This window comes from Ochotona curzoniae, unplaced genomic scaffold (genome assembly GCF_017591425.1).
Source record: "Ochotona curzoniae isolate NIBS_2020 unplaced genomic scaffold, NIBS_Ocur_1.0 contig_1014, whole genome shotgun sequence".
Classification (NCBI taxonomy): Eukaryota; Metazoa; Chordata; class Mammalia; order Lagomorpha; family Ochotonidae; genus Ochotona; species Ochotona curzoniae.
This window is the reverse complement of record NW_024464920.1, coordinates 7025925-7051036: the sequence shown is the minus strand read 5'-3', so window position 1 is coordinate 7051036 and position 25112 is coordinate 7025925. Positions and strand designations below refer to the sequence as shown.

The window sequence follows — 25112 nt, the reverse complement described above, 5'->3', positions numbered from 1 at the left end:
TGAAGTCATGAAGCGCTTGGCTGAAGGTCATGTGCCTGTGCCTCCTGTTGGGTATGGCTGAGAGGCAGCCACCCAGCACAGAGTGTGTTTGTAATCTGACAAGAACTACCGCTCCCATGATTCTCAGCCTGCCTGTGCCCAAGATGATGCCAGGGTCAGAGGTTACACATTGAGCACCAGCAGCTGCTGTGTAGGGCATGCAGCCCACCCCTAGGGGGAACAACCCCCCAAGAGGCTACACCTAATCATCTCCACTCCTCTTCCCCAGGGACTGAGATCTGTGAGCAGGTGCAAGAATATTCAGTCGAGTGACTAATATTTTCATTAGTAGGGGACTTGAGGAGACTATATGAATGCCTGCAGTGGAATACTAGGCAGCTCCTGTGGATGGCTGGGATGTGCCTGAAAACAGTTACACTTGCATCTAAATCAGGACAATGAGCTAAAAGCGGGGTCCTCTCCAGGACAGGGGCAGTTCTAGCATCAGTATGCAGAACAGAGTGTTCTGTATTACTTGCAGAGCTGAGCTCTGAGCTTCCTGGGGACCAAGGCAAAGAAGAGAAATGCGGTGATCAGATGCTGCTTTCCTTGCAGGAGAAGTATGTTCCTCTCAGAAAGCAAAACCTAAATGACACTGAAGTTGGAGAGTGCTTTTTATTCTAGGTCCCCACTTAGGATTACTGTGTCTTGTCCACAATGGAAACCTCTAGACCACAGGAAAGTCGCCTTGGGGTCCCTCAGGGAAAGTGCAGTGCACCTACTTGGGGACTCTGGGAAGCTATGGAGACAGGGTCCCAGGGGCAGCCGGCAGGGGCCCAGCGGAGGCCAGGTCTGGGTTTGGGTCTTGGTTCTGCCCCTTTCTGTGTGAACCTGGGCAAGTTACTCAGTCTCGCTTTCCTCCTCTGCAGTGTGGCTGTGAGGGTGAGAGAATTCACAAAGGCACCGAGCCTCGTCTGGGGAGCGTGGGAAGTGGCGTCTTGTTGAGTTGCTGCATGGTTGCTCCTACAGCTGTCTCATCGCTCTCCGTGGGAATGAAATAAGGTAACAAGTTAAGCTTCCCACTGTCTCCTTATACTTCCATTCAGCCCCAGGCAGCCGATCTGTCCCAGCTGGATCTCTACGCCAAGTCAGATCCTTATGTGCTCAGTTCTCTGCACTTGCAGTAGAGAGGTTTTAGAGCTGCGGGTTAAAGGAAGAGCTGCTATTTTCAAATTCAGTTGAGTAGATGTTATGATCACTCCGGGGTTTACTTTGTTCAATCCATTGCTGCCTGTGTGGCTGACAAGGTATGCCAGTCAGACACAAGCCTCCCCATCATGTGGTGCAGATGGCCATAGGGAAGTGAGCAGAGAGGGGAGGGGGCCTGGGTGGGGCGGTTCAGGTCCAGGCTGTGAGCTGTGCTCCAGAACCCCCTGTCTGACCTCTAACGGTGCTTTGTGTTAGCATTAGGAAAGCAGTGCTAATGCAAATGTGCTTAAAGGGGCAAATATGTTAGCTTCAGAGCATCAGAAAGCTCCAGGCCCAGACCTCACTTTCCTTTGGCCTCCAGGGGTCAGCAGTGACACTTGCTCAGGCCAGCAGAAGTTCATCCATGTTGTAAAGAGGGTGTAGACTTTAAGGGTTGAGTGTGCATGTGGCAACCACATGTGGAGAAGCCTGGGGTGTCACCAGGAGTCTTGGCATGCCTGCTGTGTCAGTGCTGGTGGGCGGAAGCCATCAGCAAAGCCCTCTCACCTCCTGGGAATGATAAGCCTACAGCTCCCACCACTGCCTAGAGAGGAGGGCACTGAGAGCTCCAGGATTTTCAGACTGGAAGCTGGTGTCTCTTACTCCATCAGTTACACAAACATCTTGCAGGTGCACACACAGCTGAGGGCATGTGAAAGGGGCAGCCTATGCCAAATGCAGGTATTAACACTCCACCTGCTGGTGCTTCCAGAAACAGTGACCAAGAAGCTAATTTTCATTTCAGAAAATGGGGCCATTCTGATGCTCATGCTATAAAGCTATTCTAAGAGGCCAAGCATTTGCTTCATTGTGCTTCTTCTGCATATACATGACTGTCTGCTAGTCCCAGAAGATGTGTCAGTTCCCCCAAGAACCTTCTCTGAATCCCCTTCCTGTCTGTCCCACACTCCCAGTAAGGAGGTAATAACTACTGACATGTGGCTTCTGGCGTGATTTTCCCTTTCTAGGTCTCAGCTCCCAGATGGCTGAGCTTCTGGGAGGGTTCTAGTGTCACCTGCAAGAATGCAGCTTAGGAGAGACAGGGAGGCTTGTGTCTGCAACTGGCACACCTTGTTGGCTTCACTGAAGCAAGGAAGCCACCCCGGAGGCTCCTAAGAGGACTTGCGTCTTCAGGATAAACTCAGGGTGAGTATGGATGGCCACCTGCTCTCCCCTGCCTTCTGTCCCAGAAGCAAACATGGGTAAAGCCTTACAGAGGGGAAATTGTCTCTCTTTCTAAGTCTTGGGTGGGATCTCCAAGACCCCGTTTCTCTTCAGGCTGTAGTTTGTTTACACTTTTCGTTTTCTGAAGACCTGGTTTACAACTTGTTTCTCCCACATCTTGAGGCGAAAGTAGATAGAATATTCTGGGCATATGCACAGAATTTATGAACATGTCTTAGCTCCACCCACAGTTCTCCCTATTACCAGCAAGCAAGAAATATTACTAGATGAGAGAAATACATACTGACCAACCATAGGACACCAACATTTAGAAATACACTAGCTGGGCTAGGACAGATATCAATTGTCCAAAATCCAGATTGGAACTGCTTTTGGATGCCATTAAATGTTCCTCAAGCACCAGATTTCTAAGGGTGCCAAGAACATTCCACTGCATCTGCCAAGGTGTGGTTCATGTCTCACCCAAGTATGGGAAATTAATTAGCCCTTGGTTGTTAAATTGCCACTTGTCTTCTAACATTCCAGGTTCTGCACGGAGGCCACTCACTGTGGCCCAGGGTCCCCTGACGTCATGGAACCACGGCCTGAGGCAACCGGCCAGCATGCCAGAGGGACTGACCAACCAGGGCAGGTAGGAAACAGTCTTTGTTCGGCTACTTGGTGAGGATTTGTGGAACAAAGTGTGGAGGACTTTGAGATTGGCGAGTTCCACTTCCCTGTCTTCCAGGATTTAAAAGCTCCTAGCAGGAGCCCTGGAAATGGGACACTCAACAAATCCAGCTCTTCTCATACTGACTGCTGGAGCTGGTGTTTCTGAACTGGGCGTTCCCTTTCTTTGACGTTGTTCCCTTGGTATCTTCAGGGGAAGCAGCTCCCGGACCCCCAGTGATGCCAAACCCTGCAGATGCTCAAATCCTTCATATAACTCAGTGTGCTATTTACATGTAACCCACACCTAACCTCTAGTGATCTAGAGCTTACTTGCTATACAATACATAATACAATGCACATACTATGGAAAGTTATTTATACTATTGAGGGAATAATGACAAGAAAAAAGTACAACTTTAGTTCTTTTCTCAAATATTAGAGGGTTATTTTAATCAACTTAAAAGGCAGAGAGACAGAGCTTCCATCTGCTGGATTATTCTGCAGATGCCTACCGTAACAGTCGGTGTGGAGCTGGGAAAAAGGCAAGGGCTTGGAACAGCCTCCAAACCTCCCGTGAGGGTGGCAGCGCCAAGCACTAGTGGTGCCATTCGCTGCTCCCAGGAGCATTAGCAGAAAGCTGGTTTCGAACTGAAGTAGCCAGCACAGTATGCAAACACGTTGTACAATGCCAGCTGTAGATGCCCCATGCCATGACTCAACCCACCACACCACAGTGCCTGCTCCCTTCAACATTTTTGATCCATCGTGGGTTGAATCCTCAGATGTAACTGACTTGGGGCCCAAAAGGTCAGACCATAAATAGAAATGATCTCTCTGCTTACTGCAGGTGCCTGTGTCCTGAGATCATCTTTAAGAAGTTGTCACTCTCCAAAGTGACCAAATTCACATACTAAAATGTCCAGTGTCCAGCTGATCCCCCTCTGGGGTAGCCTGCCTTGCTGGGCCCTGGCACAGCTCCGAGAGAAACTGGGTATGACTGTATTTGTTTACTGCTGCTTTGTCAGATGAAGAGCAGGGATTTGTCCTGACTCCTGGCAGGCCTGTAGTGATGACAGCAGTGTGTCTTTATATGGCATTTATCTTGTCTCCTCAGACATGGACCAAACGTGTCATAAGCCCACCACAAGGATGTAAATCCTCACCCAAGTCTGACCACCAGAGCACCAGCATCCCAGTGACTGCTCTCCCTGGGGGCCAGGTCTGTGTCACCTCATTTGGTCTCCACCAGGCCATAGGAGGTGAGCATGATGGTGATCTCCACGTTACCAGTACGGCAGCAAGGCTTCGAGGCATTCTTTCCAAACTATGAAGCTAAGAAGAGCCAATTTGGAATCTCAGCTGAGGAGGACTTGGTTGATTTGATTCCGTCAGCAGGGGGTTACAAAGACTGCAGTTGGCCCTCTTACCATGTCTGCAGCACCTCTAGGTCCAACCACCAACAGGAGATGGGAAAAAGACTGTTTACTGAACATGAGCAGGCCTTTACTCCTGAAATTACTACCATCACAATTCAGTATAACTGTGCACATTAAATCATTTCTGCATTAGTTAGGATATTAAAGTATACACAGGATGGGTGTAGGATGTTGTGCAAATAGTACACTATTAATAAGTAAGGGACTCAAGCATCTACAGATTGGGTATGGGATAAGGGTCTGGAAAAAATCCCACCTCCACATTGATGGTAAAATACATGTAACTGTTTCAAATACCTATTCTACATTTAAAGATGAGTTGCATCTAGAGTATTGAGGATAGTCACCAAAAAAAAAAAAAAATCCCTGGGCCCTGGACACTCATTCACTTTTGGCCTTTAGGGATTGGTTAGTTGGTGGTGACTTCTGCCAATGGTTGGAGCCCTAGCAGGGTTAATTTCCCTGTTCCTTCTTACAGGCGCTGAAGACCCACACCCTGGGAGTGCTACCTCTTATTCAGTGAGGACCATTAGCTGCTCCTGCTGAAGGGTCTCAGCTGGCTGGGCGGGGCCTTCACTCTGAACGCGAAGGACCAGCCAGGGAATGCGTTCAATCTTGAACCCTCTGTACGCTTCTGCATCTTCTTCCATTGCTATTCATTTTTGCAGGATCACCATCAACCAGTTTGAGGATCGTTTTCAATGGAAGAAAAGGAGAAGCAGAAGGTGGAACACCACCCCCTCGAGGTACAATTTGTAGTTGTCAGGTGGCGACTAAGTAACACGACAAAAGCAGACCTGCTTTGGCACCTTCAAGGTCCCCCTTGGTGGCATGTCAGCCATAAGTCCTTCTCTGCCCCTTGGATAGTCCTCTCAAGGCTTTAAGAGAGGAATCAGGAAGTTAAACTTCACGACTGATGAGAAAAGCAGGAAATGCGCTTGGGGCAGGGCCACAGGCTGGTGAAGTGACTATGGTGTCGTCTTTCTCGCCTTGCTTGCTACAGGAGGGTGCTGAGCACGGGACCAGGTTTTCCTTGCACATCGTCATTTCCTCTTTCTCCTCCAGCTTGGATCCATTCATGGCCCGTGTCCAGGCAGGACGGCGCCCGGGAGAGGAAGCTGTCTCCAAACCCCTGCTGCCCACCAGCGCTGAAGACTTCCACTACCTATACATGCCTGAGCCTGGCTTGGCTGCACCTCGCACCGAAGGTGATAGAATGTTGCAAGTAAGAGAAGATGAGCATGGTTAAATACACCTAAGCCCGCAAACATGTTCTCCCTAGAGCAGTGAGAGTTAACATGGATCCAGCAGCAGAACCTTTGCATTTGATGCTAGTTTATAAACAAACTTTTCAACAACTCAAACTAGTACATGAGGAACTTTCCTGATTTTTAAAACAAATTTTATACCTCCTACTCCAGAGAATGCACCAACATTTTTTCCTGCTCCACTTTGTCAGCTCCACAAGGGTACTTCAAAAAGTGGCTAGGAGCAAGCAAACAAACAAAACACAACATTCTGTTGTTGTATTTTGCAGTAGTACGAGAATGGATTGTGTATTGGGAAAGTGGGAGATTTTTCATGTTCTCATCCTAAATGAGATATGTTTACCCTGATTTGAACATTATAGAATATTATGTACCAAAAATAGGTACAAGCTTGAAGTCTACTAAAACATTTGTAAAGAAAGACTTGAAGTGATTCCTCTTTGCTTTTCTGACAGAGGTCTTTTGGACTGTGTTGCACAAGTCCAAGCCCTGGGTGGATACAGGGAGAATGGCAGGTGATGATTAAACACCTGCAAGAAGGGTGGGTTGTGTGAAGGCACCAGCGCCCTGGAGCTGCCCATTCCCGGGAGCCCGAGCGCCATGCCTTTAATCAGCGCCGAGATCCTGGGAGCAGCCGGGCAGGGTTCTGCTTCACAGGCCTTCCTGTTACCACCTACCTCCTTCATAGGATTCTCCACAGGCCTCCCAAAATAGGAGTGTGTTTAAAGGCCTGTGAGCGATCTTTTAAAAACTGCCACGAGTGAGCAGCATGATACAAAAGCTCTCCGGTGGACCCTGGGGTGGCGTACATTTTAGACTATGGCTGGCTTCCGTCCATGGTATCAGTCATACCCAGAAAAGATTATGTGAAGTGACCTTCTATGCATGGCCTTTCACTGAGGCCTGGCCTCAGAAATGCATAACAGCATGCTTTTTGTCTAATTCTTTAAATACATGTATTTCAAACCCAGCAAGCTAGGTAGAATAGCTAAAGTAGCAATTCCAAATTCTGCTCAGTGTAAGTCATTTTATGCTCACTGTCCTCCGTGCTGCTTTCATCTCCATTTGCACAGTGCTCACTGCTCTGCATCAACGGTGTGTCTGTAAGCAGCATATGCTGTCATCAGGGCAGATGCATCCGTGTCTCAAAAGCCACCAGTCGTTTCCTGAGCTTATAACATATGAACTAGTTCTTGGGCTGAGAGTAGTGCTACAACACCACAGTCTCTAGAAAGACGGCCCAACTCTGGGTTCCCAGTTTATGATCTGTGCGTGGCTGCCTCGCCTTGTACGTACCATACAAAAGTACAACTACCATACAAAAGTACAACTACCATACGAGGCCGACACAGCTTTACGCCTCGGAACTTTAGATAATCCGACCCAGGCAGGGAAGGAACAAGGAGGCTGAGCTCTGTTATGCTCTGCCACCAGAGAAAGGTGATGTCTCCAATCTGAGAAGTGATGTGAGCAGCTGAATGATGGCAGCTGAGATACCCAGCCGCTAGGGGCAGAGTTCTAAATTGTGGGGAAGAGTTAACATATCTTCGGGAATTCAGAAAAGCTGAGTCTGCCAAAACAGGTTTGATCTTATGGGTTGAATCAAAATTCATTTGAAGGCTGTGACCCCTAGAATCTTGGAATGCGATGGTGCTTGAAGACCATGCCTAAAACAAGGCCATTCCAGCAGGTCCTAATCCAATCTTACCGAGGTCCTTAAATGTGGACACAGACGTCTGTCGACACAGGACAGATCATGTGCGACGCACAGTGAGAAGGCTGATGTGCAAGTTGGGGCAGCCTCCATGCTGGCACCCAGGCTCTTGGGCATCTAGAGCTACAAGATGCCTTTCTGTGGCTTGAGCCCTCTGGCTCGCGATAGTCAGTACAGCACTAGCGTATTCATACACTCGACAGAACCTAACGGTTAGCAAGCAAGTCTTATGCTCATTACAAACTACACTTTCAATGAAATCCAGACACGATTCCCCAAACAGGAAGTAGCACTCACCACGTCGAAGGCAGTAAACACGTGACAGTAATGGTGACTGGACTTGAGATCTTTCGTGATGTAAGCAAATGTTGAGAGGTCTTCTGGGTCCTGGGCAGCACAGGAAATGTTACGGATTTCATGCTCAGCAATTATGTTCTGGAAGAAAGGACAGAAATGACCGTTTACCTGCCTGTGTAAACCAGCCTGTCTCAGAGCCAAGAGAAGTAACGGGAAAGTGTTTGCTTTCCTTCTCCAAAGCGATCCGGGGCATCTCGGTGGGCCAATGTACACGCAGTCTGGAAGGAATGTTTTCATTTAATTAAAAACATCTCAAAAATAGTCATACCCTGGGGTAGCAGTCCTCACCAAGTGCTGTCTGGTGGCAGACACTTTTCAAAAACCAAATAACCATTCCACGTTTTACTGTTTCCAGTAGCCACATCCACCTGTAGGCAGGCAGCACAGCCTCCCACCAGCTCTGTCCCTTTGTACTTGTGGGAGGAACTGCGGCTCCCGGAGACTGTCGAAACCCTCATGGCCTGTGTGTGTCCATAGTTCCTGTCCTCCCAGGGTCAGGGCAAGTACAGAAAGAAGTCTCTATGGCTGTCAGTGTAGGGCGAGGGGAAGGGAAACCCCACACCGCCATTTTAATTAAGTCTCAATGCCTGGCTTGACTCTGTGCCCCATGGATAGAACATCGCGGGGCTAAGCAGACCGCCCATCGATAATGGGCCTGTGGTTTCTATCATTCTTCTGGCAGTGAGGGAACCATTCCTTAGAGTTTAGATGCCTCACGCAGGGCAGGTGGTGAAGCTAGCATGGACTTTGGGGTTGCCTCGCTGGAGGTCCCAGTATCTTTCAGACACACTGTGGTGCCCTTCATCATCCCCATCTCTTTCTGACCAGCTTACCAGAGTTACATTTTCCATCATTTCTTTATGCGTCCTCCATCCCATCCCTGTCTCTGCCTGCCACTGAGGCATGCTGGCGGGAGGAAAGGGTTAAGGCCTGTTGTCTTGAAAGCACAAAATCATCATGGAGCATCACCTTGGCTGTGGACCCTACTAGAAACTTTTTTATATGTACACATATTTAAAAAGAAAAATCAGTAATACTGCTTTTCTAATTGTATGCTCTCCCAGGAGCTTTCAGCTGTTGTCACAGATCTACAGTCCCTAGTGCGTTAGTTATGATAATTACTTTCTCATTGCACAGTCTTAAATAACCTGCCATTGGTACAGTGTGCTGCAAATACCCACCAATGTCTGCAGATGCTTACAGAATGCCCTCCCCTGCCAGCACCCCCAGCAAGCGCTTCACGTCCCTCATCCTGTCGAGCTGTGTGACTGGAAGGCAATTACAGAATAACACATAGAAGAGAACGAAGCCAGCCTTCCCTGTTTCCTGTGTGTTGATATTATCTGCAGTGCTGTTAACTCCTACTGAAACTGGAATCCCATGAACAAGTAGCATTCTATGCAAAGATTCGGTTTCAAAATCAAAGGTTATGAACATCTTTTGCCACTCAGATAGCAATTCTAAAAGCAGAAAATGAAATTTAGGAGTATGTCTTCAAATGAGGAGATTAGCGGTCTTTAAAAAAAAAAAAAAAACGTGTGGTGCGAAGGCCTTCACCCATTACTTGGGTTTGGGGCTGCCCTTACCTGGGAAGTCTGGCCTCCCCTGTCCAGGATGCCTGTCATGGGAAATAAAACACTCCAATTTTTAATTAGGTTTGTATTTTGTACATTCTTGAGATCCTTTGCTAGTGAGTATATGGTAGCTCAACTTCCTGGGGAAGCATTACAGCACAGTGTCCTGTGAGTTTTACCCTACCAAATTCTCTGAAAATCGCCATTCACAGGATGCTATTCTTGTCACTTTGCAGAGGTTTGTGGCACCATCATGGCCCCAGGCAAAGCTTCAAAGTAGGTCCAATGTGTCTTGGGAGTTCTCTCTACCCCTGCCTTTCCAGACTGTCCCCTCTGTTACTTGCATCTTTCCTTCTCTAGTCCCCACCGTGGCCTGTGTTCTCTGATGGTCTCTGTACCGAAATCCGACTCCTCCACCACTAAAACTCGTAGACCTCTGTCTAAGGAAGAAAGCAGGCTCATAAAAATATGCTACAACTAACAAGTTTATCCGTACAGGCTTTTGAAAAACACTGCTCTTTAGCTCCTGCTGATGTCATACAGGTAGGCGGAGAGGAGAAGGTGTATTTGAACAAAACTTTGTGATCTATTCCTGGAGCTGGAATGTGGTTTGGACCTGGGTTGGCACTACCGAAGCGGCTGCCACTCTGCACCATCTGCCTTTGCAGAATTCAGCCAGTTGGCTACGTGTAGGATGACTCCCAGCCCAAGGACACTGCAGTTGCAGCCCCTAAGGAGCCAGCATGTTGGGCTCTTCCCTTGGAGGAGGAGTCAGCAGGGAGCCCTCCGTGCCTTCCACCTGCTGCTGGGCGTCCAGCAGCGGCTCCTCCACAGATGAAAGGAGGAGTCCTCCTGCAGTGCAGGCCTTCGGGTCGGCCTCCACCTCTAAGTGTGTTCTACAGAGGCCTGGGTGCAGGCTCATCCTGTCAGTTCTTCGGGACAGTTGGGCAGCTTACTGCCTTCAGCAGGGATTTTGTTTGCCCATCTGTTGCCTGGAACTGAGAAACAGCTAAAGAGGTGCCTGGTTGGCAAGCGAGGAACACAACTGACTTGGGGTACCAATTCACAGTGTGTGTCTAGCAAGTGTGTGATGGTGAAGGGACAGAAGTGTGCCCCTCTCTGCTTCCTCCTTCCACTGGGCTCCACCAGATAGGGCTTTTCTCCCAAGCTTCCTCCCTGAGACCAGGTTTTCTGGAGGGACGAGAGCAGCCCCTTCGGAAAGGGTCCTCTGGCATGTGCAGCAGCTGGGCTGACGCAGCCGGAGACCCCTGTAAGGTCTCCCAGAGCACACGAGCGCGATGCCATCTGAGCTTGACTCTGAGCTGCTTAGCAGCAGCGTGTCCTACTTAACAAGCCAACCAAACTCTTGTTTAGGCAAATGTTCTGCATAATTTTGTGCCCCACCCCTCAAAATAGCATAAGCTCTATTGGAAGATGGCATTACCAAAAAAAAAAAAAATCAAGAAACAACTTACACAACAACAATAAAAAAACCCAAACTCTACCTGGAAGGCAAAAGAGTAGAAACAGATGCAGGCTCAGCACTGTCCCCAATTTAGTCAGGACGTGGAGACTTAGGAGGGAGGCACGGTGGAGCCCAGCCTTGACCGAGCAGGTCACTTCCTTGGGGGACACTGCTGCTTGGCAGACTGTGCACAGCCCTCAGGGCTCAGTTCCCATCGAGGGCCACGTCTGGACTAAGAGGCTACAGGAAGCTGATGATGAAATGCTTTATCTAAAACAGTTTAGTGCTGCATCTATTTCCAATTCCATTTGTAATTCAAGATTGCTTTGTGCTTCTCCCTTTTAAATCGGGATTAGTGAGTCAGTCCTTTTCCTAAGTTGCCAGGCAGTGCATTTATGAGTTTGTAACCAGGCACCTCTTTTTCTGTGAACTCTGCCAAAGTCATTTATTTATTAGAATAAAAGGAAGCAAGTGCTTTGCTGGGAGGGTGTGTGTGTGTGTGGTTCGTTCAGATAGTCTAATGGGGGCCACAGGGTGGGGAAGATAGTTAACACCCGGTGAATTATCTCTGGAGGAGTAGAGAAAGCATTAGGTTAGGGAGCAGGAGACTCATGGGTGGGTGATGATGGGGCAGCCTTCAGCCAAGGCAAGGAGGCCTTTTGGAGTGCCAGGTGCCCTGCAGCATACATAAGCCCTCTCTGTCTTACTAAGGCAGGGGCCAATGGATGCAACGGTTCAGAGTGAGACTAAGATCTGAGGAAGGAGGAGTGTCTTTTGGCATGCCTTTGCACAGACTTGCTGGTAGCTAGCACCGGAAATGCTGAAATCATCCAATATCCTTACACTTTCTAAGTCCTTCATTCCAAATCATAGTGGCTCACCAAGTCAGTACCTCCTAGGGGTGGAGATCCCAGTGTTTGTCCCAGTGATCCTCTCCTGCTGTGGCCTGAGGACAAAGGGCCTCAGAACCCAGTCACTACGGATGCACACACGCAGACATCCGAACACGACGTTTTCCACACCACTACCGGAAGGTGAGCCTTCACCTGGGGGACTCCACACCTGCTGAAGCCCGTCCTGAGCCCTGGCTGGGGCAAATGCACCCTGCTTGTCCACATTTGACATGAAAGCCCATACTGTCACCAGTGGGCGCCATCACAGCGAGCCTGACCTTCTTTGCTGATTGTGCCCCTTAAGGAGACAATCCCGTTGTAACTCTGTTCCATCTCAGCGGTGAGGAATTCAACGCTGTTACAGAATAACAGAAGTCACACACTGTGTTCCTTGTGTCAGGTATTCATCTCAAGTACTAAAGAAGAGACATACATATCTCCTGCGGAAGTGGACACAAATGAACCCAACCTTCACTAATGGCAGAACAATGACAGTGCTGCCATTTCATTCATCAGGACTTCAACACCTTGTGGGATAAGTGGAATTAAAAGGTAAGCTTATCCTGGGTTTTGGCACCAAGAAAAATAAGAGGTTAAGTTTATCTTGGTGCAAAAAGTTGGAAATTCATGCATTGTGTTTTCATAATAAGCATTTCCATGTACTCTGAATACCCCGAGTACAGGTAGTTTTTCCTGTACGTCAAAGGGTTATGCCATCTCTCTGTAAGAGATGGTATCATGGATGAGTGAGAGCAGTACATGAATGAATCTCAGACCAAGCCCTCAGAATGTACCTGTCTATGTGTGTGTGTGTGTGTGTGTGTGTGTGTGTGTGTGTGTGTGTGTGTGTGTGTATGTGCATGCATGGGTACACGCATGTGCATAACCACAGGTGTGAGTAGCACTATGGAAGTGGGGTGAGAAATGGTTAAAATTGAGGAACATTAGGCATCATGAGAGCGAAGGATTTTAGGTCACAAACTCAGGACTGCACTTGTGTCTGAAGCAAAGCGACGTGGGACACTTACCTTATTTGTTGCATCAATAAACTTGACTCCCTTATAGGAGACGGAAAGAATAATAGTAGGGACCTTCTTCATTTGCTCTGTAGACTTCTGCAATCGAAATCACAAAGCTGTTAGAGAAGTTTGTGTTGCATAGCAACTGAAGCACAGAATTTTTCCTCTTGAAAGATAAAAATGAACTCAAAAGGAGTGTGCACGCACATATGCAAGCACACACTCACACTAAACATACACCAAGCACACGCTAAAGGTTTCTTTTCCTTTCGGCTCATAAAGTATCTTTCTCATCTCCGTCTATGGCTTCATGTCGGGGAAGGGGCATTCCTCTACTCTGATGCCAAAGGTAGAATAAAGAGCCTCTCTCTGCTGCTCTCAAATGAGTGTGCCTTCGACAAGAGCTCGACCAGGTCAGTTTTATCTGTGATGGGTACACGAGCACTAACTAAACATATGGCACCACTCCCCCTAGACCCCAGATCTTCCTAGTCAACCTTTAAGGCACTGGCAGTGTTTGGACAGGTACTTCAAACACCGGCTGAAGCACAGTGCTGTGAGTTATTCTTGAACCTTGCCAGATTCATAAAAGCAGTTGTTATATCTACAGCAGGGTCACACATGAACCCGCAGACTGTAACCGCTCGACGACAAGTAAGCAGCCCTAGGAATAATCTGTATTCTAAAATATGGCATCATGCTGGCCAGCATAAGTAACCCAAGTTCATGGTCCGGAACGGCTGCTCTCCCTAAGGCTTGGTTCTCACGACAGATGTGCACACTGCTCTCATAAGCACACAGCCTGCAGCTTCCACAGCTGCATATGTCTGCAAGAAGCTTTCTCCGTGATTCAGAGTGAGCCTTTTGTTGCTGCTGCTGTGCTTTCTCACTCGTTCAACACCAGTCACCAACAGTCACGTTACTTCATTGCCATCTCTGGATAATCTTAATAATCACATTAAACAGCAACAAGAACCTACCTGACAGTTAGCCTGATGGTTTTTTTCCCAGGTTTAGACAGGTGGGAACACAATAGGAGAGAAAAACATATAAAAAGGTGAGAGAGGGAATGACTTCAATAATTCACCAACAGCACAGATTCATTAAAAAGTAAAGAACAGCACAAAAGGAAAGGCAGCCCTACGGTACCTGTAGGTGCCAGGAAGCTGTTATTCTAGTAATGGCTTCAGGCTTTGCCAGCACCCACCCCCCCTTTCCTCTCCCCATCTCCACATCCGTTTGTGCACTGCGCTGCACAGCCCCAGGCCTGACACCCAAGAACCTCCCCACGCTGAGCCCTAGGCTGCCAGCTGTCTCAGGTATACTATGAGAGGCATGAAAAAATGTGAACTTTCTTGATCTCTTTATTCGGATTACTTGGATTTTCACTTTTCAATTCTGAAATGAGACTGGAATGGAAAAAGGCTTTTCGTTGCACAGTGTGACTGGAACACAGTGACCCCAGTAGTGAGACTGAAGTGTGCCACCTCTTTGGCTTGAGCCCTGAAAGTTGTGTTTCACTGTTTTTCTGGCAGTGTTACATATCTTACAGAGAAACATCCTACCTGTTTCAAAGACAGAAAATAAATTCCCCAGAACAGTATTAAACACTTATTGGTTCTCATACTGTGGACAAAGGCAGGTTGTCTTGATGAATTTCCCAACCAATAATAAAATACACATTTACCAGCTTTCTTTTGTGGTTACCATAAGAGCTACTGTGAAAACTGAGCATAAAGTTGGGGACTTTTATCTTTTTAATGTTTTTTGTTAACCATCTCTCAGAAACCTGCACAATGAAACAAGGACAGGGTAGGGGAAATGCTGTGTTTTCAGGTTGGGTTTGATCACATGTATACATTAACAATGGACTTTTTTTTTCCTTTTTTTTTGGAAAAGATTCACTTACAGAGGAAAAGAGAGAGGTCTGCTATCCGTTGATTCATTCCTCAAGAAGCCCAGACTGCTCCAATAGGCTGAAGCCAGGAGCCAGGTGCTCCTTCCTCGTCTCCCACGTGGGTGCAGGGGCCCGAACAGTAGGCCATCCTCTGCTGCTTTTTCAGTGTGCCAGTAGGGAGCTGGATCGGTCACTGAGTACCTGGGACATCTGGGATGTGAACTGATGCCCACATGGGACATTGGCATTGCAGGTCGCCACTTAACTTGCTACTCCACAGTGCCAGCCTTGTTAACAATGGATTTCATCAAATCACCTTGCTCATGCCTTCACATGAATATATTCTCCAGGACAAACCTTTCTTTGATACGATATACTACACGTAGTCAACTTAAAGATGAAAACATCTGGGGCAGGTGCAGTGGCACATCAGGCTAACAATCCTCTGCCCTGTGGTGCCAGGATCCCATGTGGGCACTGGTCTGTGCCCTGGCTGCTCCACTTTGATCCAGCTCTTTGCTTAGGGTCTGGGAAGGCAATGGAGAATGGCCCCATGTCCTTGGGCCCCTGCATCCAAGTGGGAGATCTGGAAGAAGCTACTGGTTCTCAGTTTCCAATCACTTCAGCTCTGGCTGTTGTGGCCATCTGGGGAGTGAATCAGCTGATGGAAGAGCTTCTCTCTCTGCCGTCCTCTCTTTGTAAAAATCCACCTCTTAAATAAAAACAGATCTTTTAAAAAAATTATGAAAACAGTGACACTTGATTTTAAGAGTTTTAAGAGAATTCCACTGACCTTTTTTTCAAGGAACCAGGCGGTTATTTCTGACAGCCCATGGGCAGACAACCCTGGAAAAGCATGCCATCTATTTCAGGAATGCCACCCAGGCCTCAAACGGTGTGTCAATGCCAGTCTGTTAAAAAGGGCTGTCTGCAAATGAGCTGAGAAGGAGTCTGAGCCTGTGGCTGGGCGTGAGGACTGCGTTGGGAGGAGGAAGGGAGTACGCAGCACCTGAACCATGACGGCCATTCCTGGGGAACAGCGTAAGACAGCACCGAAGAGTACAACAACAGGGGTGTGAGCAGCGCAGCCCCAGAAGAGTGAATAGGTAGTTATCTTGAAGCATCCAGGACTTCGACGGGCACTCATATGACATGCCAGCATGGCAGGTGCAGCTTATCCCGCTGCACCACAACACCATGCCCCTGGTGCCTCCTCTTCTGATCCAACTCCCTGCTAATGTGCTTAGGAAGCAGTGGGAAGTGAGCAATGTGCGTGGGCCCTTGCGTGGAGTTTCAGGCTCCTGGCCTCAGCCTGCCCAGCCCTGGCTATCTGGGGAGTGAACCAGTGGATGCAAGATTTCTTTCTCCGTCTTACCTTTCTTTGTCACTCAGCATCACAAGTAAATAAACTTTTTTTTAAAAAGGGCTGTTGTAGTAGAAACACCAACATACACATACATACACATGTGCACACACACGGAGGCCTGTACATGAGAAACCATGCGGTGGTTTTGACTGTTAGGAAATGAGGGTGCTGTGGTGGGTCTGCCAGGCTGTGGCTCGCTCGGCCAAGCCAAGGTCCACAGAAGGCCTTCAAATGATTCCTGCTGCTCTGGTGGCTGCGCATGGGACGCGGAGAGAAGAGAGGGAGAGGAGAGAGAGGAGAGAGAGGGGAGAGAGAGGAGAGAGGGGAGGGAGAGGAGAGAGAGGGGACAGAGGGGAGGGAGAAAAGAGAGGAGAGGATGAAGAAGGTGTTAACTGACACAAGGCATACTACAGGGGAACAGGCGTCTGTGTAAGCAAATGATTTTCCTAAGAAATAACAAGGACAGGGCTAAAGCCCAACTGGTGGAGAGGGAAGACGCGCACAGAGCAGAGTCAGAGAAGGCAAGGCAGAGATTGCCCACCAGGAAAGAGAAGACCCAGGCATTAGCAATAAGAAAAACCCATCCCTGGATGTGAGGGCGATCTGGCTGCGACATCTGTCACCCCATTGATCGCCAGGGTTGATTCGGCTGATCTGGCTGGCTAGGCGGGTGTCCCCTTCCCCCCTCACCGCTCCATGTGCGTCCCTCCCGAAGCTGCGCGCCTGGTCGAAGAGGACGACCATCCCCGCTAGAGGAGGACCGGTCTTCGGTCAAGGGTATATGAGTAGCTGCGCTCCCCTGCTAGAACCTCCAAACAAGCTCTCAAGAAAAACCCATCCCTGATTAGGAGTAGTGCCAGGGAGAGGAGCCAAGTGGGTGAGCAGAGCAAGGGGTAGCAGAGCGGGGACAGCAGCTGGAGCAGCGGGACAGCAGCTGGGGCAGCGGGACAGCAGCTGGGGCAGCGGGGACACACACTTCCCGCTGGATGCAGGCACCGTTGGAGATCCTGTCCTGAACGACATAATCTGCAGTCATTCAGTAGAATCAAATCGTTTTCAAGTGGAGATGGCCACTAGAAGCATCACTCTCTCTTTTTTTTAATATTTACTTATTTTTATTGGAAATGCAGATATACAGAGATGAGGAGAGACAGGAAAGAAGATCTTTTGTCCGATGATTCACTCCCCAAGTGGCTGCAATGGCTGGAGATGAGCTGGTCTGAAGCCAGGAGCTTGGAGCCTCCTCCGGGTCTCCCATGCAGGTGCAGGGTCCCAAGGCTTAGGGTCGTCCTCGACTGCTTTCCCAGGCCACAAGCAGGGAGCGGGATAGGAAATAAGGCCTCTAGGACATGAACAAGCACTCAGATGTGATCCTGGTGCATGCTGGGCAAGGACTTTAGCCACTAGGCTATGGCATCGGGCCCCTGAAACATCAAAAAGCGGCTAGCCAAGGAAAATTTTGAATTACGAACTGCTTGGTTTCAGGATAGAAACAGGTATTGGTGTTTTTGCTTTAGGTTTAAAGCCTATCTTAAAGGTGTAGTGGGGGCTGGCATGGTGGATAGGTTATTCTCTGCCTGCAGCACCAGCACCCCATAAGGGCACCAGCTCATGTCCCATCTGCTCCACTTCCCATCCAGCTCCCTGCTTGTGGCCTGGGAAGATGGCAGAGGATGGTCTAAAGCCTGGGGCTCCTGCACCTGTGTGGGAGACCTGGAAGAAGCTCCTGGCTCCCCGCTTTGGATCAGCTCAGTTCCGGCTGTTATGGCCATTTAGGGAGTGAACCAGAGGATAGAAGATCTTTCTCTCTCTTAAATCTTTTAGATAAAAATAATTAAGGCTTTGAAAAAGTGTATTTATACCAACATCCTTGAATGTTCAAGTCCCTTACAGAAATTTCTGTAGAACCTAGGCACACCCTAATGCATATTTTTAAAGTATCTCCAGATTAGTTTATTGTTATCTATGTAAACAGTTGCAATACTTTATCATTTAGGGAATAAAGGCAAGCAAGATGAGTCTACTACACGTTTAATACATGTTTTTTTTCCCCCCTGATATTTTCCATCATGGTAGGCGGGATCCACAGACACGCAACCTCTAGCTATGCAGGGCCCGCTGTGGCGTCCCGTGTGTGACTGCAGAATCGCGGAATGGGAATACCTAAGAACACGCTTCTCCTGTGTTTGTTCGTGAGCAGAGAGGTTTATGATCATGAGCACATCAGCTGTAAACGGTCACACTGAGTGTGAGTGTGAGTGTGTGGAGGGGGGGTTGTTGATGCTCAGAGTAAGAAGTACAGAGAAAGGGACAGTAACAGAGACAGGAAAAAACCCACCGACCAGGAAGAGACCTCAAGATAGCACGTGACCCTCCAGCTTCTAGACAAGTTCTAACCCACCTTCTCATGCTCACCCTGAGGAAGCCTTCCAGTTAGACACCTTAGATCTGCCCTAACTTTCATCACTATTCATTTTGTCATGCGTTATTTCCTTAGTTGCAATGCTTAAGAATCACATTCAGTTTTAGCGATCAAAATTGTATAAAATAATTTTGCCCAGTGGCTCTAAGTGTCTTTCCAATGATTACAGCATGCACAACACAAGCGCTGTTTGACACTTGGTAGGCAGTAAAGCCAGGTGGATTGTGGGGGAATGGTGGGGACAGAAGCCCCACCATCAGGTATGTGGAAAGAACTCTCCCCCTTGGAACTCGGGGCAGGAGCAGTGCACTGCGCTGGCCTCACGTGTCCGTGTGCCTTACTGCGTGGGGCAGGCCTGGAGGACTGCCAATGGCACGATCCCCAACTGCCCCTATGCTGTCACCACTAAGCAATGTCTGCTTGAGAGAAAGGAGGACACGGACGGATGCACGCACACGGTCTCCACTAGCCCGCTCCCCGAGTGTTTGGAAGTGAAGAGCCAGCCATTTCATCCAGTTCCCCCATGTAGGTGGTAGAGTGCCAACTGCCTGAGCCATTACCGACTACTTCCCGGAAAATGCATTCACAGGGGGCTAGAATTACAAGTTGAACTGAGACTCAATGCGTGCTGACTAAATGCATGCCCCTGAATAGCACCAATTTCAAAGTATATGCTTCAATGGCGGAGGAGATCCATCATCATTAAAGAAATGAAGCAGGGCTGGCACAGTGGCATAACAGCCTAATCCTTCGCCTGCAGTGCCAGCATCGCATATGGGTGCCGGTTTGACTCCCAGATGCTCCACTTCTGTCCCAGCCCCCAGCTTATGACATGGGAAGGCAGCAGAGGATGGCCTAGGTTCTTGGGCCCCTGCACCCATGTGGGAGACGAGTAGGAGGCTCCTGGCTCCTGGCTTTGCATGGGCTCAGCTCTGGCCGCTGCGGCCTTATGGGGAATGAATCAGTGGAAGGAAAATATTTCTCTCTCTGTAAAATGATTTTCAAATAAAAATAAATCTTTTATTTAAAAGAGTATTTTTATTGGAAAGTCAGATATACAGAAAGGAGGAGAGACAGAGAGGAAGATTTTCTTTCCATTAATTCACTCTCCAAGTGGCTACAATGGCTGGAGCTGAGCCAATCCGAAGCCAGGAGCCTGGTGCCTCTTCCAGGTTTCCCACACGGGTGCAGGGTCCTAAGGCTTAGGGCCGTTCTGGACTGCTTTCCCAGGCCACAAGCAGGGAGCTGGATGGGAAGCGGGGCCACGAGGACTAGAACTGGTGCCCATATGGGATCCTGGTGTGTTTACGATGGGGACTTTAGCTGCTAGGCTACTGTGCTGGGCCCAAATATCTTTTTAAAGGAATGAGCCCATGAATTAATGTTTGGAAACGGCATCCTGTTTGCAGAGGGGGAGAAGTTTCAAAGATCCCATGATTTTTTTTTTCAGCCTCAAGGAGAGAAGGGCTGTGTGTCTATGTTTGCTGAGAAAACTAGCTCTGATAGAAGGCTGGCTTTTCAGAGGGCACAGTGGTGACCGGGAGCAGCTGGCAAGTTTCTCCCTTTGGACATCTTTAAAAATAGTTTGAACTCTTGTCTGTCACTAATGATTTGGGGGTAGGTCTCATTTGCCTGGGAAATGAGCTTTCCAGGGCTTTGGGGGATCATAAGAACTTGGGCCCAAAGGCCATGGGACAGGAATGGTAGTGGGCAAGTGGCTGCCCCAGCCCCATTCTGGCACAAGAGCATCACACTGCCCATGGAGCTCACGGACTGAGCCAGGTGTGGTATGGCCCAGAGTGGCACCCTCCTCGCCCCACTGCTCCAGCTACAGGTGGTTTCCAGGCACAGGGCAGAATGACGCTGCCCAGGACAGCTGAGCTGTGCGGCGGTCATGGCGGAACGTCCAGTGGACCGTGGTGGGGGCCCCCCAGCTTCTGCGTGCACCTGAGGCTCACGGAGGGCTTGCTAAATGGCAGACAAAGGCAGCGGTAGGAGGTGGGCTGAGGCATTTGCAAGTCTAACCAGCTTGCAGATGCTGCTGCTGATGCGGCACGTCTGGGGACCACACTTGAGGAATGACTGCTCTAAAAACCTGCCTGATCAGTGTGATGGAAGGTCACCGGGAGAGCCGTTCTCTGCTGCTGCGCATGTCAACGCGGCTGGGCCGCAGCCCACATTAATTCAGAGAGAAGCCAGTTTATCAAAACACACTGTTCCCCGCTTGACAAGTGATTTCCAGAAATCCTTAGTTAGCATTTAGTCACAGCTCTCGCTCTTCAGAGCAATTAACGAGACTTATTGAATTCTTGGGGGTTTCTCAGGGACTGTTGAGAGTAGAAAACATCCTTCACATACAATAAAAGGTACAAAGCCATGAAGGCGAGACTCTAGACTTACATTAGGGTAGACGCTGAGAAGAGAGAGCTGCCAAGACTGGGGGTCATGCTTGAGATGGATGGCTTTTCATAAAAGCTCTCCAGTCTTCCTGAACCAGGAGCAAACCAGTCAAGCCCATGCCATCGAGAGATGTGATGGGCACGCATTAACCTTGGCACGCCTGCTGCTTCCAGGGGAGCAGACTGCAACATAGTTGCTGGAAGGCAACTGGTCAACCTGACTCAAGATGAGACCTGACCCAGACAGTCTATGCTTAGTAGCTTTTTATTTTATTTTAAAAATTTATTTCACGAGGGAGAAATAAACATGTACACAAAGAGAAATAGACACACTTGCCATCCACTGATTCACTCTCCACAAACGTGCAGGACCTGGGAACTCAGCCCAGGCTTCCCATGTTTGTGGCAGAGACCCAAGTGCTTCAGTTACCACCTGCTGCCTCCCAGGCTGCACGTGAGCTGGCAGACAGACTTGGGGATGACACTGGGACCTGACCAGGCACTCGTCACGGGAAGTGGGCACCCAGGCAATGAATTAAGTGCTGCACCAAACATCCACCCCACGGGTAGTGGCTTATTCTGAGGAAGTCATCAGGCCAGCTGCAAAAGGTTTAAAGAAAGGGGGTGCTTTTCTTCCTCCTTTTGGTATCCTTATAATAGATGATAAAAAACATATAGTGCTTTTGTTAATAAGAAAAGAAGTTGAAATTTTTGTTTTGAATTGAAAGACTAAGTTGCAAATGTGTAAGAGTTTTTAAATTGACTGATTGTTAAGTAATTCAGGGCATGTATGTTCATTCTGAATCTGCGGAGCAATCTCCGTGGACACTGTGGTTCACGGGGCTGGGAGCACAGGAAACTGTGTTGAGAACTCGGCTTCCGCCTCTCGGTGACTCTGGCCAGCTACTTGGCTTCTCATTGGAAAATGGCTATGCTAATACAGCAGCCACTTTGTAGAGCTGTTGTGAGTTATCCGTGATAATTCAGTGCCATACTGTCATTCTGAGGCTGGTTGCTCTCACAAAGCCCTCTTGAAAACATTAGCTGACGAAAGAGAGAAGTAACATCAGAACTCAGGAGTGTGTCTGCATGTTCTAGGCTACAGGTTATCACAACAGCACGGTCTGCTGAAGCTACAGGGTCCGACTCAACATACGGAGAGGAAAAACTTCAGACAAGCAGGTGTTGAAAAGGAAAGGAGCCCATGAAATCTGGCAGCGCTAGGGAGTCACTGAGGGTGTTCTACATGAGAAAACCCAGGACATGGGCAATGAAAACACAAGGCAAAAATGGAGGCGGCTGGGGAAGGCAGGCGACCTGGGGTAAGACGCTTGGTCCTGGTCAGTCCTCTGTCGAAGAGCCTGGGCGCACTCAGAGGAAAAGGCAGCGTGAGCCAGGACTGGCGGCGGGAGCTGGAATGCCACTGCTTTTGAACATTGCTGTTCTCTCTGATTCTCTTACACACACGGACACAGACACACAGAACCTGACTGGTATTTACTATGGCTTGTGTAGGATTTGGGAGAGAGGGAAAGACAAAATATATTTTAGTCTTTCCTAAAACTTAGCAACAACTTTTTTTTTTTTTTTTTATTGTAGGGTTTTGTACCCAGCCTGGTTCCCAAGAAGTATTCCTGAGTTTATTTCTGAAAACAGTGATGCCTAACACGAGGCCTCTGCGTAGGGACAGGAGGAACTAAAATAGGACTGCAGCATCAGTCTCTCGTAAGAGGAACGAGGCTGTTCGAACACTTCTAATTTTCAGAGCTAACTTTTCTTCAAAGCTTTCTGAATCTGTCCCCACTATGGTTTCCTTAAAATCACACAGAGGAAAGAAAAAAAAAAAAAGAAAAAAGGAAAAGACTTCACACTTGAGCTAGGGCACAGCTTGTTGGGAATCTATAGATCTGATAATGCACACTTCAGAAATGAGAGACCAGGGGAGACCTGTGAAACTACCCACATCTTCAGAGCATAAAGACCCCCAAATGTAAATAAACTACAAGATCTGCTCATTGCTAATTTAAAAATAGTATTCTTGTTAGGAAGGCAGATTGTTATCTCACCCTAGTTGAAAATACACATTTCATTCTTTTTTTGAGAGAACCTGCCCAGCACAAACACCTGTAAATGATAGCAACTGTGGGATTTGAGAATGGAAGAACGCACAGAGCGCTAAACGGAATATAATGGCCGCTTACAGTGCCAGATGTTTCCTAATGCTAGACTTAATTAGGGAAGTGATGGAGTACTGTGTATGAGTGATCATTAGACCCTAGGGCGAGACTCGGACCTGGGGGAAGAGGGATGGGCAGGCCAAGGGAGACAATACCAAACAGTAGAATCTCACTGGGCCTGAGCAAATTGTATCACATGTCTTGGAATCTTTCAAGTGAGAGCAACCCATAACAACAAGAAACAAACCAAACTACTGGAAGGCCAGAGTACCATCTTCACCCCTGGGGCAAAATCCAGTGCTTTGTGCACATTGTGTAAGAACCAATTCTCAATCAATTTGGGAACAAATCACATCCCTAAGCTATACAACTGAAAAGTTATACAAAGCCCAAGGACTGTGACAAGGGAAGCTAAGCCTCTGCCTGCACTGCTGGCATCCCATAGCAGCGCCACTTTGTGTCCTAGTTACTTCCACTTCTGATTCAGCTTCCTGCTACTGTGCCTGGGAAAGCAGTGGGAGATAGCCCGGGGCCTTGAGTGCCTACACCCACATGGGAGACCTGGAAGAAGCTCCTGGCTCCTGGCTTTGCACTGGCCCAGCTCTGGTCGTCGAAGTCTTTTGCGGAGTGAACCAGTAGAAGGGAGAGCTCTTTTTCCTCTGTCTCTCCTTTGCTCTAACTCTGCCTTTCAAAAAAAAAAAAACTTTAAAGAAAACAATTATAACATTTTACCAAGAGCATCTCTTCATTTTCCCTTTCTTTTGCCAATAACTTATTTTTTTTTTAAGGAAAGATCTATTATATTTTCATTGGAAAGACAAATCAGATTTATGGAGTAGATTTTCCATCCATTGGGTCACTCCCTAAACGGCCACAATGGCTGGAGTTAGGCCGATCTGAAATCAGGAGCTTCTTCTAGGTCTCCCAAGTGAGTGCAGGTTCCAAGGCTTTGGACCATCCTCCACTGTCTTCCCAGGCCACAGGCAGGGAGCAGGATGGAAGTAGTAGCAGCCAGGACACAAGCCAGCACTCATATGGGATCCCAGTGCTTGGAAAGTGAGGATGTAGCCACTTAGCCATCTTATCAGGCCTTTGACAACAGCCTTTTAAAGCCTGGAATAAAACAAAGGAGTAGAATTCTAAGGTTCTAAAATTGTCTTATATACTGTGAACACACAAAAGCAGAGTTGTAAGTGGAACACTGGATTTATAATTGGAGAAAACATATTTAAAAATCCAAAAACAAACCTATCCATGAATCCACCTGTTTCTCAAACCTCTGGAGTAAAGGCCAACGTGTTTAGATATCACTGAACCAGGCAATTCCCTCTTACCATGTTATCCAAGCAACACAGCAACTTGCTAAGGTAGTTATCAAACATCTGGTGCTGAAGACAAGTAACACTGAAAAGAAGTTCACAGAATTTGAGTATATTTATCTTGATGCAAAAAATAGGGGTCGACACTGTGATCAAGTGGGTTGTTGCTGCTGGCAACACAGCATCCCACATGGGAGGGGGTCTGAGTCGTCCTGCTTCCTGGGAAAACAGTGGATGATGTCTTAAGTTCTTGGGTTCCTGTCACTCATGTGGGAGACAGATGGAATTCCAGATTTCTGGCTTCAGGTTAGTTCATCCCTGGCCATTGTGGTCACTGGGAAAGTGAACCAGCTGATGGGAGATTCTTTTTCTCCCTCCCTCACTCTCTTATCCTGCCTTTCAAACAAATTAGTTTTTGAAAATGTTTTGAAATTTACATATACAAGAATTCTAAAAGTTCACTGAAGGGCCGGTGCAGTGTCGTAATGGGCTGATTCTCTGCTAGCAATGGCACCCCATAGGAGCACCTGGCTGTGCCACTTACCGATCTAGTTCCCTACTTATGGCTTGGGGAAGCAGTAGAGGATGGCTCAAGTCCTTGGGCCCCTGCACCCACATGGGAGCCCTGGAGGAAGCTCCTGGCTCCTGGCTTTGGACTAGCCTGGCTGTGACTGTGGCAGTCATTTGAGGAGTAAACCAGAGGATGGAAGATTCTCTCTCCTTCTCTAACTCTGATTTTCCAA

At 48.2% G+C, this 25112-nt stretch overlaps 1 protein-coding gene across 23 annotated transcripts in view; it reads right to left on the bottom strand.

Annotated features, from left to right (window-relative positions):
* The window catches only part of ANKS1B (ankyrin repeat and sterile alpha motif domain containing 1B), a 1034668-nt gene that overhangs the window by 8343 nt on the left and 1001213 nt on the right, over nt 1–25112 (bottom strand). For all 23 annotated transcript variants that reach the window (XM_040980136.1, XM_040980153.1, XM_040980163.1 and 20 more), the window contains 3 exons: nt 13770–13781; nt 12799–12885; nt 7779–7916 (listed from right to left, as the gene is read on the bottom strand). In XM_040980136.1, the coding sequence (XP_040836070.1) occupies nt 7779–7916; nt 12799–12885; nt 13770–13781 (237 nt within the window). The remainder of the gene's footprint in view (nt 1–7778; nt 7917–12798; nt 12886–13769; nt 13782–25112) is intronic.